At 40.6% G+C, this 19,877-nt stretch overlaps 1 protein-coding gene across 6 annotated transcripts in view; it reads left to right on the top strand.

The window, feature by feature from the left end:
- cadpsa (Ca2+-dependent activator protein for secretion a) overlaps positions 1-19,877 on the top strand; it is a 173,845-nt gene that overhangs the window by 56,152 nt on the left and 97,816 nt on the right. For all 6 annotated transcript variants that reach the window (XM_046380181.1, XM_046380171.1, XM_046380162.1 and 3 more), the window contains exons 4-9: positions 405-485; positions 752-988; positions 3,628-3,749; positions 8,468-8,579; positions 8,691-8,830; positions 12,326-12,392. In XM_046380181.1, coding sequence (XP_046236137.1) covers positions 405-485; positions 752-988; positions 3,628-3,749; positions 8,468-8,579; positions 8,691-8,830; positions 12,326-12,392 — 759 coding nt within the window. The remainder of the gene's footprint in view (positions 1-404; positions 486-751; positions 989-3,627; positions 3,750-8,467; positions 8,580-8,690; positions 8,831-12,325; positions 12,393-19,877) is intronic.

Genomic DNA, 19,877 nt, shown 5'->3' with positions numbered 1-19,877 from the left:
CTCTTTACGACGCACTATTTTTGCAAGAAAAATGTTGATAGTGAAATTTATGAGTTCCTAGTGGTTATTTAGTAAAAATGTGTGAGGGGAAATTTGTTTCCTAAAACATATTCATTTAATAAGTATGTTAATAAATACAGTGCTTCAAATGGAATAGAAAGGTGGGAATACTCCAGCAGCTAAATGAGATGTGGCTTTACAAAAGATGATGCACTTTCCCTTTGAGAGTCTTGTCTATCATTGTGAATCCTTTTCAACAGGGACATTTTTTGCACTATTTATATTTTGGTTTTTAGTCAGTTGTGCCAGTTGTCCAATCCAAATTCAGACGTTAAATTACTACTATTGAAGAACACACTCTGTTGTGGTTCTGTTTGTGAAGTGTACTGTCTGTGTTTCACTAGCTGGACAACCCTGATGAGCAAGCAGCCCAGATCAGAAGAGAGCTGGATGGACGATTGCAAATGGCGGACCAGATTGCTCGGGTAAGAGCAATGGATGAATGAGTGGATGGATGGATGGATGGATGGAAGGAACTAACTTTAAAATACATGAAAAAATACTCATTGTCGAACACTTAAGATCAAGGGCCTAATTATTCAGATTTTAAAAAATGATTTAGTGATCTTTTTTAATGGTTTTTGATTCACATAAATCTAGATTTCTTTTTAGAACATATTTTACGAGTTGTTTTTGGACATCGGCTGGATCATGGTCATTCATTTTCTGCTTATCTTCATGTTTTGGACAGCATGGCGGAAGGTTTCCAAGGTTTGCATCTAGAGAGATGGAGGCTATGTACATTGAAGAGCTGCGATCCTCTGTCAACCTGCTAATGGCCAACCTGGAGAGCATGCCAGTGTCTAAGGGGGGAGAGTTCAAGCTGCAGAAGCTCAAACGAGGCCACAACACCTCCATCATGGACATGGGCCAAGAGGACGAGAACACATTGTCCAAATCTGATGTGGTGCTGTCCTTCACTCTGGAGGTTGGTGAACTAGGGTGAAGTTGTTTGTGATGCTGTTTTTTTTTTTAAAATTTTTCTTATTTTAACGGTGTGCATTAAACAGTGTAAGGACAGAAGACGTGTTAGAGACTGTGATCTTTCTGGTCAGAAGAAGGCATTGGTTAACTCCCTTTTAGACTGAATGATAACTTGTGTGCAGTACCACGCCAGTGTGGGTTGGCACAAAATAAAAAGGACTCAGTCTTTTGGTGGTTTAATATGTATCTATCTATGTATCTGAATATTTCTTCTGTGTGCCACAGTGATCTTAAAACATTAGATGACATGGCAAGCATAATAACTTTAATTCACAGGAGCTAGGAGCACAATTCAGTGAATGATTTGCAGAACAGACTGTGCTCCAACATGCTTCTTGAGAGTTTCAAAGAGTGACAGTGCTTCTGTGGCATCCAGATGTATACAGTCTAACCATATGCTCTGCCTTTGACCTTGTACCAGTGGAACACAGCTCTGGGATCATTAATATGCACAATAAATTTCATAGACCAAAAAAGTGGTTTTACAGAAATAGTTGTAGCATTTCAGAAATTAAATACAACATAAAGTTAACCTATGGAGTTTTTTTTTTCTGAGCGAATGTCAGAATAACAAACTTATTGAATGCATTTCCATCCTATTTTAAAACGTACAATTTTTACATCCATGTCTGCTGGCTAGACATTTTTATTGCTATGTTTTCTGGCACATTACCACCACAGACAATCAATAAAATAGTATGAAAGTGTACCATGTTTGTAGAGACCTACACATTAAAAACATTGCTCCATAGTGCAGTTAATGTTAGCACTGTTCAGCAAAAAGCTCCACATGGTAGCTTTAGTGTCCACGTCCTTACACCCTTATGTAATGTCCTGCAGAATATATGGTGGTCCTTTCTACACATTTCTACAATTTCTACTTATGCATTACTCGTTACACATTTCTACACACATCAAAGTATCACAAAGGCCCTCAATCAGGGCGCTAAATGTAAGGTTGATGCAAAGAAGCTGAAAGGTTTAGACATAAAGAGTCCCGTGTCCCATGTCTCATGTCCTGAAGGGAAGTGGCAAAAAATTTTCTGAATTTGAAATAAGCCAAACTACTGTCATATAAATCCTCCTCACAGTGTTTTTGCGTGGATGGTTTCTCACCATTAGTGTCTGGGGTTGCTAATGAGAAGATGTCTCCCAAGATTTCTAGTGACTGACAGACTTAGAACCTCTCCTTAATTGGTTGACAGACAGGTCAATTTCTGCATTGAAAAGGAGAGGGAGATGAATATGGATCTCTTACTGTTCATGAAAAATTCCCCTTCCATTCCCTTTCTCCAGCTTCTTTGGGTGTTTTCCTTCTCAAAGATCTACAAAGTATGGCAGTCCAGCAGCTGCCCACCCCATGATTATTTTACTGCCTCTCTGTTCATTGTTAATTTTCCATCTCTTCTAGACTATAAAAATACAATGTGGGTGAGGTGAGAGAAATTCTATCTTTTGTACAGTGAATGTTTTCATTTGCCTGGCAGCACCTGCCCACAATTAGAGCTTCTCTTGCTGGGGTCTGGCAAAGCTCAGCAGACATTTACTCAAGATGGGCTTCAAGTTATGCAGACTTTGACAATACTCCAATTCAGTCAGCACAAACCCTTTCTAGATTTTTTTGTAGCAGCAGCTTGTGTCTTCCTAATGATTTGATATGTATACCCACTGCTCACTGCAGGTATTTTACCAGATTCAAGGTAGAGTAAGACAAGCTGACAGCTAAGTTCATTCTCTTATCAGTTTGCATGTACATGTTATTTCCAAATTGGGATACTGCAGCTTTGACAATAACAAACAAATAGAATCAGAATTCAGAATTGTTATTGATCAGAATCTTGGCTACTTTCATTATTGTTTTGTGATTGCATAAATGCTGAACTATTTCTTTTCTTCAGTTTTGTTTTCAAACGTAACATTTTTGAGGTAAACAGGTCAGAATGCTTTGCAGAATCTTACATTTACAACACAAGATTTTTTCACATTTTCTACTCTTATTTTACTAATGTGGTCAGGCTCAGCTGCTTCCGAGAGTTTTCATTAAAACCTCATGACCAGTGCAAGCATAAGATGTGTCAAATATAACCTATGTAAATATGTAAAACTCATGACATTTCAGTCCTAAATAGTATATATATTCAAGGTTCATCAGATGAAGTCCAGGATTAAAATTAAAAAGAAGAATAGGCTAATTGTTAATGCAAATGACTGCTAAGTGGTAACGGTTGTGCATATGACAAGAACTTGAATGTGATACTGCATTACACAATACATTAGTCATTTAATTTCCAAAAGTTCATTGTTCCCACTGAAATGACAAAAAGAGAGAAACAATTCATGGACAAAAGTTCTCATCTTCCTGTTTATCCTATTTCAGTTGGAGGGTGACAAAATTCTGTAATAATGCCCATACCTGGTAAATAATTTTGTCGAACTTCAGCCCCCTCCAAGTTACTCTTTGGAGTCTTATTGTGTCTTTTATTTCAGTCGGTCATATAACAGATGTGTTGGTATTAACATACCAGCTACTACTCACCCATCCTGCCCCCATTTTTGTGTGTAACATGTCAGTATGTGTTGCAGGTGGTGATCATGGAGGTGCAAGGTTTGAAGTCATTGGCTCCAAACAGGATTGTTTACTGCACCATGGAGGTGGAGGGAGGGCATAAACTGCAAACAGACCAAGCTGAGGCCTCAAAACCCATGTATGTACACTGCACACACACACACACACACACACACACACACACACACACACACACACACACACACACACACACACACACACACACACACACAAAGTAGGTTTTCATGCCTAATGGGGACATTGCCTAACTTGCATTTTGTCCCCATAAGGTAGGTGAGTCCCCACGTGTAGCTGTGCAAACAGGTTTTTGTCCCCATGTGATCATAAAAACACGCACGCACACACACACACACACACACACACAGTTGTGTTCCCATCACTTTTGGGGACATAACATAGACTTTCATTCATTTCCTGGACGCTTAACCACCTGCTAACCATAACAATAAACATTACTTACCTTATCCTAACTTTTACTTTAATCTAACCCTAACCTCACCTAACCCTAAGGCAAGTCTTCACCCTAATGTTTAATGATTTACATTGTGAGGACTTGTATTTTGCCCCCATAAGTAAGGTGGGAGTATGGCAGGTCCTTACAATGTGACTGTGTAAACAGATTTTTGTCCCCACAACTACAGGAATAAGCACACGCACACACACACACGCACGCAATCTGCTTATCTGCTTATCCTTAATGTTGATTCACGTCACATGTTGTGAGACGCTTTGTTGAAAATCATGTACTACCATCTGCTGGTGACACTAACTGTATCTCTTGACTGTGTGCATAAATGCTCTCTGCAGTGTGCTGTTCCTGTAGTACTCAGTGTGATGTATATCCGTGCAGATTCTCAGTCATTCAGATCATTGTTGTCTTGAGTGTTTGAAGCAAAGGCAACTGGACCTGCTGTTAGGTTCCTGCAGACATTTCACTGCTCCTCTGTGAAATGGGGAGTCCCAGGTATTTGACTTAGTGTGGTTGTCACCTTGGAGGCGGTCCTGAGGGTCGTTGACAACCCCCGCCATCGTGTGAGTCATTAGGGTCACATGAGCCAAGATGTGGCTCATTTGTGAGTTAATTTTCGTTAGGATCACACGGGTCAAGGTGTGAATGGGGGTTAAATCGTCAGTCCATACTGGTTCCTAAGAGGTTGTCTGAAGCTGAAAAAATCACGATGGTATCATCGGTCCTCTCCAGTGCGAAAACACCTCCTTCTGATCTCAGCTATGTAATTCAGAATTCTGGGACCTATTTAAATAATATTAATATGCTATATGTATATATGCTTACAATATTTCTACATGTGTTTTAAAAAACATGTTTATTTCATCAGGGAAAACTCAAATCAAAATTGAATTGAAAAAGCAGTCATATATGCCCCAAAAAACAGATCTTAAGTGTTAAAAGCAGTGCTGGGTTTAAGTTAATTTGTAATGACTCTGGGTGTGCAAGTCTGGCCAAGTTATTTCTTGGCAAAACAATATATTATTGACAGCACAGATTAATACAAGTGCTGTGGAATTATGGAAATTGTGTGCATTAGATTGTGAAAACACTACACACTCATGAGTGCAGGTAAAAGGTTTGATATCAGTCTTCTAACCTCTACTCTTGAATCTAGCTATAGGTTTACAAAGTATGTGTTCAAGACATGATCTGAGATCTGTGAACATGTGGTTTGTTGTTGAATTCATATACATGTATAAGTCTCTGAATATGCTCGTCAAATGTCAGACATTGAGATATCTGAAATTTTTTAACTAGGTGCAAATATGCACATTATTTATTTGTTATTTATTTATTTAGCCTGTTGTCATGTCAGGAACTGGTTAAATGAGGAATTATCATCAAAAGAAAGATTACAATTACTGTATTGTCGAATAGACAAGCAGAATGTTCACAGTCTGTGTAGTAAAATAGATTAAAGGACCAGAATGCTTCCTCCCACAGTTCCAGAAACATGCACATTAGATTATTTGGCCTCTCTGCATTGCCCCTTGGTGTGAGAGTGTGTGACTGTCTGTCTTTGTGTGTTGGCCCTGTGATTGACTGGCGACCAGTGCAGGGTGAACCCCGCCTCTCGCCCGTAGTCAGCTGGGATAGGCTCCAGCTCCCCTGCGACCCTGATGGATAAGCGATGTAGAAAATGGATGGATGAACTTTACCTTTTCCTTTACTCAAACTTTTCAGTTTGACAAAACCCTAAAATAATTCCACTAAAATTTACCATCTCAAAGATACTATGGGCATAAAACTGGAATGTATAACCAAAGAAACACAGTTATTAATTAACAGTTGAATAGAGAAAATGCCAGGTATTAGTTCTTAATACTCGCACAGTCATTAATTCCTTTAAGGTTAATGCAGCTCGCCATTGTCAGCAGAAAGAATCCTCCTATAGCCTGCACACAAGTGAGCACAACAGTTAGCACAATATAGTATAGTTTCATTTTTGCTGTTTCACTGTTCGTAGAATTAACACAACACTTTACAATAACTATAACAACCATTTTGAGCTAAAATGCTTCTTCTTGTTATCTCAGTTTCAAAATAATACAGATCTGACTTTCCACATTTTGTACTGACTAACTGACAAACACCTCATCACATCAACCATTCTTTGGCCTACTTAGAACAGATATAATGTTTTTTTATTGTTATTGCACAAAGTACAACAAGATTGAAATGCCTTAAGGTGCAAGAGAAAATAATGAGAAACATTAAAAAACTATTAAAAAGCTGCATCTAAAACTATAAATAAGAAATATTCAACAGAACAAAACATTCACATTCTGCGGGTATTGCATGATTCATCATTGTTGCACAGTGAGTATTCAAGTTCATTGAGTATATACAAAATATTCAAGCTTTTGCAGCATTCAGTGTGGTTATGGCTCTGGCATAAAAACTGTTCAAACTGTCAGTTTGTGCTTTCAAAGTCTGCCGGAGGGTAGCAGTTCAAACAGAGGATGACCATGGTGAGAAGGGTCCCGGAGAATGTTCAGTGGTTTCCTGAGGCAGCGGGAACTGAACAGATCTCCCAGGGAGGGAAGAGGGCAGCCGATAATCTTTCGGGCCATTGTGACGGCCCTCTGGAGTGCTTTCTTGTCTGCAGCTGTGCAGCTGGAGAACCACACGAGATGTGGTAGGTCAGGATGCTCTCTATGGAGCAACGATAAAAGGACACGTGTTAGTGTTAGGTGGTTCTTCCTCAGTATTCTCAGGAAGTGCTGTGTCTGCAGTGCCTTTTCAACAATGTCAGTGGTGTTGACGCTCCAGGTCAGGTCGTCCTCTATGTGGATACTGGAAGATACTGGAAGAGGCCTTCTCCACACAGTCCCCGCCAATGAACAGGCTGAATGTCCATTTTTTTCTTCCTGTAGTCTGTGATCAGCTACTTAGTCTTGGAGGTGTTCAGTTCAAGGTTGTTTGCTGTGCACCATACTGCTCCACCTTATCACAGTATGCAGACTCATCCTACCCAGAGATGAGCCCCACCACAGTGGTATCATCTGCAAACTTAATGATGCTGTTGCTGCAGTGGGTGGGGGTGCAGTCATGGGTGTAGAGAGTCAGACATACTCTCACCTTCTGGGAGCGATCAGACAGGAAGTTGTTGATCCAAAGGCAGATTGAGTCAGATAAACCCAGGTCTGACAGTTTGGTCTCCAGCCTGTTAGTGGTAGTGTCCTGATTGGTTTCACTTTACAGTGATTTTCAAAACAATATAACACAAAATTCAGCTCAGCCCTTCAGCAACAAATTCTTTTTGCTCACCAGCTAACTTTAAGATTCAAAGATGCAAAGAGATTCAAAGCTTTTATTGTCATATGCACAGAAAGGAAACAGGTTTCTCTGTACAATGGAATTCTTACTTTGCTGTCCACACTGAAGTTTAAAATAGGCGATTTGAGAAGAGCATGCAAAAGTAAACATAAAATATAAACTATGAATAAGTAAGGTAAAGTAAAGCTACATACATAAATGTGCATGTGTGCTACATCAGCTGCTGTGCAAAATTCAGCAGAGAATGAATTGTTGTCCAAAGCTGTCAAGAGGTAAACAGCAAGGTACATGTGCAGTTATTGAATATTAAGGTGTGTTAAGTACCTAATTCACCAGGATAATCCACTTAATGGAGAAGAAACATCCAAGCATTCATTTTGATGACATCTTCTCTCACAACAACCAGGCTACAGTTTAAGAGGTTTCTGTATATCAAAGTACACGTATTGTAAAGGGCAAACACACCTTTCCAAACATGAAAGCCAGCTTGAAAACACAGAGGTGGTGTTGCTTTGACAGTAGCTAACTGCAGTTCCAGGTTTCATCCTCAGAAGCTGAGATTTGAAATGGACTTACAGTTTAACTTGAACCCATTTTCTATGCCCTATAGGAATAATTCATTAGAAGTCATCTGAGATTTAACTTAAAGTTTCCGTTGGTAACATTGTAGAAACCAGCTTACCAGAGTACACTATATAGACAAAAGTATTGAGACACAAGTCTTGAATTTAGATGTGGTATGGGGCTGTTTTTCAGGTGTAGGGTTAGACTCCTTACTTCCAGCAAAGGGAAATGTTAATGCTTCAGCATACCAAGACAAGATAAATTGCTCTGAAATACCTGCTTTAGGCAAGTCTTTAGGTCATCTGTGGGTCGACTGAACAAAGCAAGGAGTTTAAAAACCCTGCAATTTTCAGTTTAGCTGGAACTGTGGTAAACAGAAGCTAAGCTGGTCAGATGCTCGGAGACACACAGTCCTTTCTTTCTTGGTGTTGTACTTGTGTTTTTATGCGTATTGGTGTGTGTGTGTGTGTGTGTGTGTGTAGTTGGGGCACCCAGGGTGACTTCACCACCACCCAGCCGTTACCTGCTGTGAAGGTGAAGCTGTTCACTGAGAGCACAGGAGTGTTGGCTCTAGAAGATAAGGAGCTGGGGAAGGTAAGAAATGACAGTTCTTCTACAGGTTTGTTATTTCAACTGACACAGCTGTTCTACAGTATATATTGTATAGCTCATATACATTACTTATACATTATTTAACTGCTCCAGGTTGTGCTCCATCCGACTCCCAACAGTCCCAAGCAGTCTGAGCTTCACAAGATGACAGTGTCTAAAGGCTGTCCAGACAATGACCTCAAGATCAAACTGGCCATTCGTATGGATAAACCACAGAACATGAAGCATTGTGGGTAAGTTATTGAAGCAAGACTCCAAACTTCAGGGATTTAAAACTGGACAAAGGTTATTATCTCGTAGCAGTAAAATGTAATTTTGTTCTTGTTTAAACGATGCACTGCTCACTAATAGTCTAGCCTAGTCTAGTGTTGATGAGCATGAATTGATGAAGCCTTTTGGATGAAAGACAAAACGTCTTCAAAGACATATAACCAAGTCCAAGTGTGTTTGAGATAGCTATGACCTGGATAAATGAGAATACCCACAACACACTGCTCACCAAGTGTTTTATGTCAAGTGTCTGTTTAACAACAGCCCAAAAGACTGCCAGAGAAAAGCGCTATGACTGTGTGTCTCTAGTATTGAATATTGGTTAAACATGGGTACGTTTTTTTTTTTCCTAGTTCAGGGAAACCACCATGAACATGTTACCAGGGTGGTACTGCCTGTTGTTCTGCAACAGAAGTCTCTCTTCTGGAGGAACAATACAAACATAACCTTTTGGTTATCAGCTTAAAAGGGTGTTGAATCTTTGTGCTCTACGTGAACAAATCCACAAGCTCATCTTGGTTTATGTTACATAAAGTTCTATGCTGATGGTTGGGATCAGGAAGTTACTAAATGGGACAGGAAAGTCTTCCTATTCTGTGGGGTACAACTTTAGGTTGATGTGAAAGTGTCTTATTGCCATTTGCTACAATATAAATATGTCTTCAACTGTGTGATAGTGCCCACTGAAGTAAAAGATGATGTTTTGCTACCCTCTTGTGGTTAACAGTTGTTACTACACAGTCTTGATTTTCAACTGCCATAAAAGTTGTAATATGTTAAATGTAATGAGGATAGGGCCTCTTAAGCATTTTATGTGGAGCCCATTTGATAAGATTCTGAACTGTGTAATTGCCTAAAATTTACATTGCATGGCTAAAGTGGTGACAGTAAATACTAATACAGTTATTCCTACATACTAAAATTATGGGATGCTCATGACAGTAAACCATTTCCTCAGCAGTAATTTGACTTGTCAATGCAGGAATTAATAATGGGTGCATTCCATTTAGCAATTATCAGGTGTTGTGCATGCTTACTCACTGGACTCACTGGATAACTGGACAACTGGAGCTGCCCTTTTCTTTTGCCCTGGGTTTTGGATTTAGAGTTTGGAGTTTGTTCAGCTTACATATTTTCTGTGCCAATACCTACAAGTGCGGTATTTCGGAGCAGCCAAGAACGCTAAGTCTATTAAGTGTGTGAAAGTTTACTGTTCAGAAGCCATCCCAAGTATTTACTCAGACACTGCAATGCTGAATCCAACATGACAGTTTTAACTCCTTCATGTCTGTGATCTGATCCTAAAACCAGCCTGTATACCAACATCTCGGTTGGTGTAAAACAGTAGACTATGATAAGTTGTGGTTTACACTCTGAATCCCGCTGCCTGTTGGTGTTTTTCAGACATGGGACTTACTTCCTTTCTACCTGGTAGGTACCTCACAGGTCTCTAGACATTACTCATGGCTAAAAGAACTTCTGTTGTGTCTCTGTACACATTCAGTGGTCATAACTGTGTCAGAATCCGTGGTGTTGCCACCTCTGAGCATAACAGGCACAGGTTCAGCTTTGATCAGACAAGTTTCCTTTGTCAGAAAGGTCTGCATCATTTCTCTGCTAATAGGGGCTCGACAGCACTAGCAATGCATCACACGAGTGAGTTTAATGACTGTGTAAGTGGCAGTCTGCAGTACTCTGAACTGGAAGGCAAATACCAACCTGAGTTGACTTGTGTGGCAGTGTTTTAGATATAGTGGTGCAGCACACTTCAGGCTTCAAAGCTTTATTCTTCTGTCTGTAGCTGTGATGCCCCCTTCCCTACATATGCTCTCTTTTAGGGGTCTTGGAGACGGCTGCTGGGCAGCCCTGTAAGATACCCACACTGCCTCCCTGTACCATGATACTGATCCCACACAGGACAGGGCCCTCATGTCAACTCATAGATGCTGGTTTATTTAGGACGACAGGCAGAAGCAGCCCTGGGAGGGACTGAGGGGAAAGACATGCTGAGGCAAGCTGAGGTGGGCTAAACAACAAGACCGACAGTTAGGCTTCAAGCAGCAGAGACAAATCAACCTGGAGTCCTCGCCCTCAGATGTTCTTTTACAACAAAACCCCTTTCCTCGTCCTTCTCATTGCGTCTTGTGTTTTCAAGTCAAAACCAAAAGAAAACTCAACACAGCAAACCTTAGTGCGTTCAGATTACATGCTTACATTTGTATGATGTTACATATGTACCTAGTAAGTATATTGCGAAGTTAAAATAAGTCCACACTGCCTTTTGGTTTCACACAGGAACCAAACCCTGGTCTCCTGGGGGGCAATACTTGTTTTCCTGGGATGTTGACAGAATCAACCAATCACAGCACCTCTGAAGCATAGCCTAGCCCTTTACTCTAATGCTGACCTTCTTGGGTTTGATATCTAAGAACATTTATTTTCTATAGCTGGATCAACAAATTTCCCATTCCATTGCTTTCTTGGTGAAAGTTCTGTGTTATGTCAGTTAAAGGCATAACGTGCAACAATCTCTCCACCTCACTTGACCACTTCTGTGCTCTCTCTCTTTGTCGCTTGCACTCTCTCTTTTTCTTCAGTTGTGAAGAAGTAGCCAGTTTGAATTATGTGTTATGTGTATCAACCATATCATGTCAATGAAGTCATTCATTTCATTCATTTGGAAGACAAACCCCAGTTTCCATGGTTAAAGTTCTGTGTTCGACCCATCTGTCCACCCTGACATCCTAGCTTGACTTGACACAGACTGTATCAAAGCTGATTTTAACCTTATCTTACTGTTCTCACTGGGAGAATGAATTAGTCCTTATATTCACATCATTAATCATATAATTTCTCTAAAATGTGTGCAGATAATTTCTGAAAGCCAATTATAATTTCCCCCAAAAATGACAACAATGTTTATTGTTTGTTGTATTAGGTCAAATTTATTGTGAATGATTTTCACAATATATCCCATGAAAGTTAGGAAACGGCAACTTATTGACTATCTATGCTCATTCATTGGTTATAAACGGTTATTAACATTTCTTCATTATTACTGTTACTGCAGCTCTCTTTCCCATAGCAGACAGTTGTCATCTTAAACAGGTGTTGCTGATTAAAGTGATAACAGCTGCATTCTATTTCCAAAAATGGCATGGTTGGTGACATTACAGTGCTGTAATTTTATTTGCCCCAAGAAAGCTCTGTCAGCTACGACACAGAGCACCAAATGAAAGAAATGAAAATGATACGATTCTTTTTAAAAATGTGATGTGTCTGGTTGCAGTAATGGTAATTTACCAGGAGAGGTTACTAGATGCACTACACATCCGCTCTCTGTGTCCTTTCTGTAGACGTGACCTGGTGCATTCACTGCTGTTATTTCAGTTGTGACAGTGCACAAAGCAGCAAAACATTTCATTCAGTCTAAATTAGTATTTTTTCAAATCCCACAGGTACCTTTGGGCCATTGGCAAAAACGTGTGGAAAAGATGGAAGAAAAGATTCTTTGTGCTGGTTCAGGTAAGCACAGACAATGCTTTCAATAGATTGTACTTTCTGGTTCCCACAAAATGGTCAAACTACTGTAAAACACAACAACAAGTGGTACATTGTATACAATAGGTTAGCTGTTTGAATGAGTGTAGTCCCTTCATTCTATAGGTTGTTACTTTGCCAGTCAAGAAAGGAAATTTATTTCTCCTGAATTACAGTCAATTGCAACTATGTTAGCTGCTAGCCTTAGTCCAAACTGACGGTCTGGATGCCATGTGGTTTTTCTTCTCTGCAAATAAAATTATTACAGATATACAGATATTTTGACATGTCTTTGTTAAAATTTTCAGAATGATAATGAAACAATGGAAAGCATTGTTCCTGTAATCTGTTTGGAGCATACTCAACTTGATATCATGTAGAACTGCACTTGACTGAAATACAACAGTGCTTACCAAATTAAATTGATAATTGATGTAATATTTTCTTATATGTTGTGTTCGAAGCGTTTATGCTGCTTAACCAGATGTAGTAACCTGGTGCAGTCAACTTGACTAGAAATCCAGTCAGAGGTACAGCCAAGGTCACATGGCCACAGGGTTGGATCCTTTACCAACCAGGTTCTTGAAGTCTGTTAAACTGGCCATTTCCTTTGTTTAGAGATAGACAAAAGAATCTATGACTGCATCGGTGATGGACTGGTTAAGGTATTAAAGTGATATTTACAGTGCCAATACTCCAACTGGAGAACATTTCTGAACAGGTATATGGGCAATGTTTGGACTTTGCTTTCTGTTGTACTTTTAAAACCTCAAGACCAGACTTGGACTTGAAGAGAATGCACAGTGAGCTCCAAAATCACACTCAAGATCAAACCCTGAGTAGCCTTCAACATCAGCTCTGCTTTATGGCTATTATATTTTGTATTGGCCACATGTTGTGTCTGCAGTAAGAAAGAGAGATGCAGCCAAGCTGTCCTCTCTCGGCTGTCACAGGAATGATGGAGAGGCCAAGCAGGCTTTTGTCAGGAGATGGGGTGGTGGTGGTGGTGGGTGGGGGTGGTTGGTAGCAGCCATTTCCTGGTGGCTCTGCATTGGGAGATGGCCAGCAGGGGAGGGGAAGCTTGTCTCTTGTGTGTTGCAGAAGATATGTCTCAGAGCTACAAGTTGACAGGGGATTGACAAAGTCGAGTGAACACTAGCTGGCCTAACACTTGCAGCTAGAAAAGCCTGAGTGCCGCCAACTTGAAGCCTCTCACTTGCTCCCAGCTAAATATATAGCAAGTGACAAATGCTGGTCAATAGACTGCACAGTTGTGTGTGTGTATGTGGGTGTGTGGGTGTTTATGTCTGTCTGTTGATGTGCATGGAAGTTTGTCTTGAGGAGCACAGACACTGTTTGGATATTGCTGCGTGTGTTTGCGTGCACATGCACTTTTTGCTGCTGTTTTAGAGATGTTGCTTTTTTGTTGTTTTTGTTTGTTTGCTTGTTTTTTTGCTCAGTATCTCTTTTGCACGTGCAAAGAAAGTAAATACTGACCGTTGACATTTTGTTACCCGTGCCTGTCTTTAATATTATGCATTTTGATGTCTTTTTTCTTCATTTCTCAAATATTCACTCAGTTTGACTATTCTTTCGCTGCAAAATATTCACGTTATTTCATCGCGACGGAGTGATGAAGCGATTGCTTCCTGTGTTAAATAAATGTTACTTCCTGTTTGGACACCTTGATTTAAAGTGGAAAATTGTGTCACTGTCATCAGAAATGTATCAGACTGTGTAAATGAATGTGAGACACAACTTTCAGATTACATTTTTGAACAGAAATTATACGGTGGTCCTGCTAATCTTAAATCGATGCCACAGGAAGGGAGCATTAAAACTAGACTGTTTACAGTATATAGGATGTATTTCTTGTTTAAATGTGAAAAAGAAACACCTGTAAAGTCATGGATCACAGCTCTTGTTGAGATTATATTTCACTTTGAGATGATTTCTTCAATTTAAAAGGAGCATATTTGTACCCTCTGCTACAAATTTGATGCCTGTTTGAGAAAGGTTACTCTACAATCAATATTTGGAATTAAAGACTAGTTTAATATGTTTCTCCAGTGATGTAAAGTCATGCATATAATTCATACAAGGTCTCAGTGGTTGGTATGGGAGTGTTTAATGAGTAAATCACATCACTGACTTCTGGGCTTCTTTAGGTTCACGTATGCTGAAACTTTCACCAGACCCAACATCTGAGTGTGGTATTAATGTCTGCTTAGTGTGAGCCCAGTACGCACACACTTTGTACTGATGCTGCTGGATAGTGAACTTCCCTTGGATCAATAAAGTATCTGTCTATCTGTGTAGCTGTGCAGAGTGTCTGCTGTCAGTGGGGGTTCTTCCCATGACTGTGCAGCCAGCTCAGCAAACAAATGACCAGTGATGAAATGTGACTAATTCCTGACTGACACAAGTACTGTAGCTGAGAACAATTTTGAGGTACCTGACTTGAGTATTTGCACATAATTAGGAGTATCTGACATGTTCAACATCTCAGCTTCATTTTCTTGCTTTTCATCCACCGCTTCTCTCTCTCTCTTTCCTTCCTCCACATCTTCCACTTCTCCCTCATTTCCCCATCCTACTCGCTCTTGTCTGTTGTTTAGCACTTGACCATCATCTCTTCCTTTCTCATCCTCCAGTCTTCCTCTCTGTCCTAAAATAACCTCCTCATCCTCCATGCTCCTCCTCCTCCTCCTCTCTCAGTTCATAATCAGCACAGTGGTTGTGGCCTGAGTCACCCCTCCTCACAGCATCCAAAGCAGATTACAGATCAGCTAAATCTTGTGTGTTTATGGTGGACCGAATTTAATTGCACATATGTCCAGAGCTGTCTTTCAGTTCCCTTCGGTTCAGGTCATGTCAATTCAGTTGCTTTTAATTAACTTAAATTCAGCTCAGTTCCCTTCATTTTATTACATTTAACTTTTTTTTCCACGTTAGTTTAAGTCACTTCATTTTAACTTTCTTAACTTCAGCTCAGCTTCTTTTCTTTTTTTTTCTGTTCAATTCAGTTTAATTCAAACAATTTCAATCTAGTTCACTTAACTTCGACTTGCTTCATTTAACACATTCAAATTCTTCACATTTATTTAGCTTCAATTAATTTCACTTTCTGTTCTGTGTCCTGAACAGTAATTAAAAAAATATATCAGTATCTGTATTTATGTGTATTGTTGGTTCGTAAAGAAGTATTTCATGTATGCAAAGATGGTCTGTCTATGCTGGAGAAAGACACTAATATTTTTGCAGTTGGTGTTATATGACCAGACAATACAGAAAACGGTGAATAAATGAGCTGGATGGTGCTTGGATTTGGCTAATCCATTTTGAAACAGGGAACCGTATGACAGGCAGTTAGTAAAAAGCCAACTGTGTTACAGCTAAACACTATAATATTTTTCTGAAAACATTTGAGGTGAGAAATAGACAAAAATGTTGGTGATGTTGGATCGAATTTGAACAGAAGTGTTTTACAGTTTGATCTATACGGCAATATGGCAGTCGCTTCCTGTTCACAGACTTTCTCTATATAATTTAATAGTATACCAAATTATGTTTCTGAAAACATTTTAGGCAACAAAAAAGTGAATGCAGTAACAGAATCTTGGTTCAGATTCAGTCAGCACTTCCTTGTGATCGTTCTGATCCGAGTTCGGTGAGACGAATTTCCCTCTTGTTCCTGTTTGTGTCCATGGAGAAGGGCACAAAAAATGTACAATGTGTAGTTTGCACAACAGACTTTGAGCAGACAAAATGTCGAGATGGTTATCCTTTGAAAATCCACATTGTAATGAAACAAAGCTGGTAGAGAATTGACCAAGTTTCTCCTTAATAAATACTAAAAGAAGCTTTAGCTTTTGGTTTCTGAAGTTTGTTTGTGAACAAATATGCCACATCTAGCAAATCATCAATCACCAATATTCACGTCCATTTGTTCCCGGTAATGATGTGAATATAAACGACTGGAGCAATTGCCTCCTTCTTCCTTTCTCATTCTTCATCACTGTCTCTCCTCCTATCTCTCTTCAATACCGACTGACAGCTCAGAGAGAGAGCGAGAAAGGAAGCTGGTGTTTTGGGGTATGAGCAGAGGGGGGTCGGTAGTTTAGACGCAGATTTGCCACCGTGGTATCCTGGAGGCTGGGGAGCTTGTGTAGCATTGGTTGAGTTCCCTCCACCCTTTACTCTGCCTCAGGTCTCATCAGTGTTCTCGTGGGAAATCTCATTTGTCACACACACACACACACACACACACACTCACACTCGCACACACAGAATGCAGCTGCAGCTCGAGTGAGAGCTGCCACTTGCAGTGGCAGAGGTGGCAACAGTGGTGGATTGGCCAGGCCTGGTGATTTGTGATGACAAGCTGGTATGACTGGCAGCTACAGTAGCAGCAGGACAGCTACTGCTAGGAATCGAGTGTCACTACACTTCCTGCTACCAACACAAGGAGCAATGACAAGACCACAGTCCCTAACCTAAACTAGGGTTTCACTGATATATGGGTCAGTACTGGCCCTTTATGGACAGGACTGAAAGTGTGAAGTCCGATTAGGTTCTAGTGCAGGTTACATAACACCACACAACATGAGAGTGATGAATGGAACAAATAGCTCATTATGATTGTGGTACTTAAGGAAAGCCCACTGGGGTCATTAAGAGCAAAAGTCCATCCTCTGAGAGCATGTGTGTGTAGCAAATGAGATGTGGGTGAAGTTCAAAAGTCAGTCTGAGAGAGGTGCTAGAGGTAAGCTCATTGGAATGTCCAAAATGGAAAGGGTGCATGAATGTGATCAGTCTAAGTGAAATATTTATATGAAAATGTTCTGTGCGAAAGTGAAATTTTAGGCATTGGTGGTACTAGAGGAAATGCTAAGGAGTTGCTAAAGGCATTAGAATTTATCCACGGTGGATAATACCTGCAAACAAAGACAAGCCAAGTTTAATTCTATGGTCCCTAATTCATTTTTAGACATGAACCTGATCAAAAACGATGGAGTTGGTTTGCATGTCTTTCTCTTGTCATCTGGCTGTGTAGCTTGATTTAATCAATCTTGGTCCAAATAAAAATATGCTTCATCTTGTACATTTGAAGATGTTTTTCAACCCACCCGACATGCTTCATTAGGTCTGAGGACTGTGTCAAGGTGTTTAATGCCACATTTGTGTCATAAAGTAGTTAATGTACGTACAGTTTTCCTAACCCTTAGAGTTAAAGTCACATCCAAATTGTAATTATGACAAGGGAAACTATTTTTAGCAATAGCAATAATATACATATTTCTGCATTATGATGTGCTTGAATATTATTTTGGATTTTTGGCCTACATAAATCAAGTAATGTTTAAATAAAGTAATTGTTCTGCACAGTCATAATAATTTCGTTTTGTTTTAGTCCACAGTCCCAAAAACATGGAGATTAGGTTAACTGGCTACTCTACATTGCCCCTAAGTGTGAGTGTGTAAGCGTGTGTGACTGTCTGTCTTTGTGTGTCGGCCCTGTGACTGATTGGCAACCAGTCCAGGTTGCACCCCGCCTCTCGCCCTGTAGTCAGCTGGGATAGGCTCCAGCTCCCCCGTGACCCTGACGGATAAGCCGTATAGAAAATGAATGGATGGATGTTTTAGTGGGCAATTGGAACACCTATTTCCCATCCATATTCCAGTGAATTGTGCATTAATGATGTCAGTAAAGTCTGGTGAAATGTACATTCGAAACAGAGTCTCTGGACGTCTGCAGAAAGCCTGCTTGAGGATCCTTGTGGACTAGATGAGAGATGGATTTGTAAAAGGGTAGTGAAGTCTGAATATTGTACAAGTTACCTCATGACAGTTCTCATAGCAGGACTAGACCATAATCTGTAATACACAGAAAGCTTGAACAGCCCTGAGATAAGCAGTTAAACGGGGTTATAGTGTTACAAGGCTTCTGGGTTTTTTTCAAACTGATTCAATTAGAATATCCATTTGCATTCATATAAAAAAGATGGCTGTATATTCTCTCTTTCTCTCTTGTTTGTGCTCTCTCTTTCTCATACACACACACACACACACACACACACACACACCGATATACACACAGAAAAACTCTAATTATTGCTGGTCATGAACACACATCTTTGCTTATATTATAAACACTATATTCAAGTTAACCTTCCAATTCAGTCACTTCACTTTATTATAATGTGATTATCATAACACATAATGCTCATATCTGACATTAACTCTCTACATGCACCTCGAGTGACCACTTGTGATCGGATCTCACTTCATCACTCTAAATGCAAATAGACTCGTATGTCTGTGATGAATTTATTATAAGATTGAAATAATTAAGAATCTGGGCGGCACGGTGGTGCATTGGTTAGCACTGTCGCCTCATAGCAAGAGGGTTCCAGGTTCGAATCCCGGTCTGGGCCCTTCTATGTGGAGTTTGCATGTTCTCCCTGTGCCTGCGTGGGTTTTCTCCGGGTACTCCGGCTTCCTCCCACAATACCAAAAACATGCACATTAGGTTAATTGGCTACTCTAAATTGCCCCTAGGTGTGAGTGTGAGAGTGTGTGGTTGTTTGTCTTTGTGTGTTGGCCCTGTGATTGACTGGCGACCAGTCCAGGGTGAACCCCGCCTCTCGCCCGTAGTCAGCTGGGATAGGCTCCAGCTCCCCCGGATAAGCGGTATGGAAAATGGATGGATGGATAATTAAGAATCTGTAATAGACAGCGTTTTGCAAAATTCATCATGTTTCTCCCAAACCAGCAATTTAGAGAAGTAGCTTATATTGGTTATTATTTACTGCCTTTGCAAAATTGGACATGCCAGGACTGTTGTCTTCTACTCAGTTCAATTCAGTTTATTAGCCAATTCACAACAAAAGTTATCTCATGACACTTTCCAATTAGAGCAGGTCCAGACCAAATTCTTTAATTAAATTGTAATACAGAGAACCCAACATTCCCCCTTGAGCAAGCACTTAGCGACAGTGGTGAGGAAAAACTGCCTTTTAGATCTTAGACATAATGCCAAGACATTGGGTGCGTTTGAGCATGGTGGACAGAAAACTGTGCCCCCGCTTCTGGCGGGGATCCCGACTCACCTGTGTCGGGCCTTGGCTCTACCTCCTCGGCGGAAGCGTCTCCGCCGCCGCGGCAAACGCGGTGGTCGGCTGGTGAAGCTTAAGGCCTGGCTGGCAGGATCTTCGATCATCTCCCGGACAGAACTGGGATTAATTCATCCTTTCGTTGTGCCCCGGCGTTTCCTCGACCCCATCGGTGCCTGCCTTGTACCTGTCACCGGATCGTTTGCGGGACTCCAGCCTCGCCGCTCCTGCCCTCCTCGGCTTTCCCAGGGCGGGGTGAACCTCCGGCTCCTGAAGACGCTACCACGGTCTCGCAGATCCACCGAACCGCAGCCCCCGGCGCCCGCCAGGATCGGCCTGGTGAACGCCAGATCTC

Source organism: Scatophagus argus, chromosome 3, assembly GCF_020382885.2.
Source record: "Scatophagus argus isolate fScaArg1 chromosome 3, fScaArg1.pri, whole genome shotgun sequence".
NCBI classification, from domain to species: domain Eukaryota; kingdom Metazoa; phylum Chordata; class Actinopteri; family Scatophagidae; genus Scatophagus; species Scatophagus argus.
This window is presented reverse-complemented; position numbering and strand designations above follow the sequence as displayed.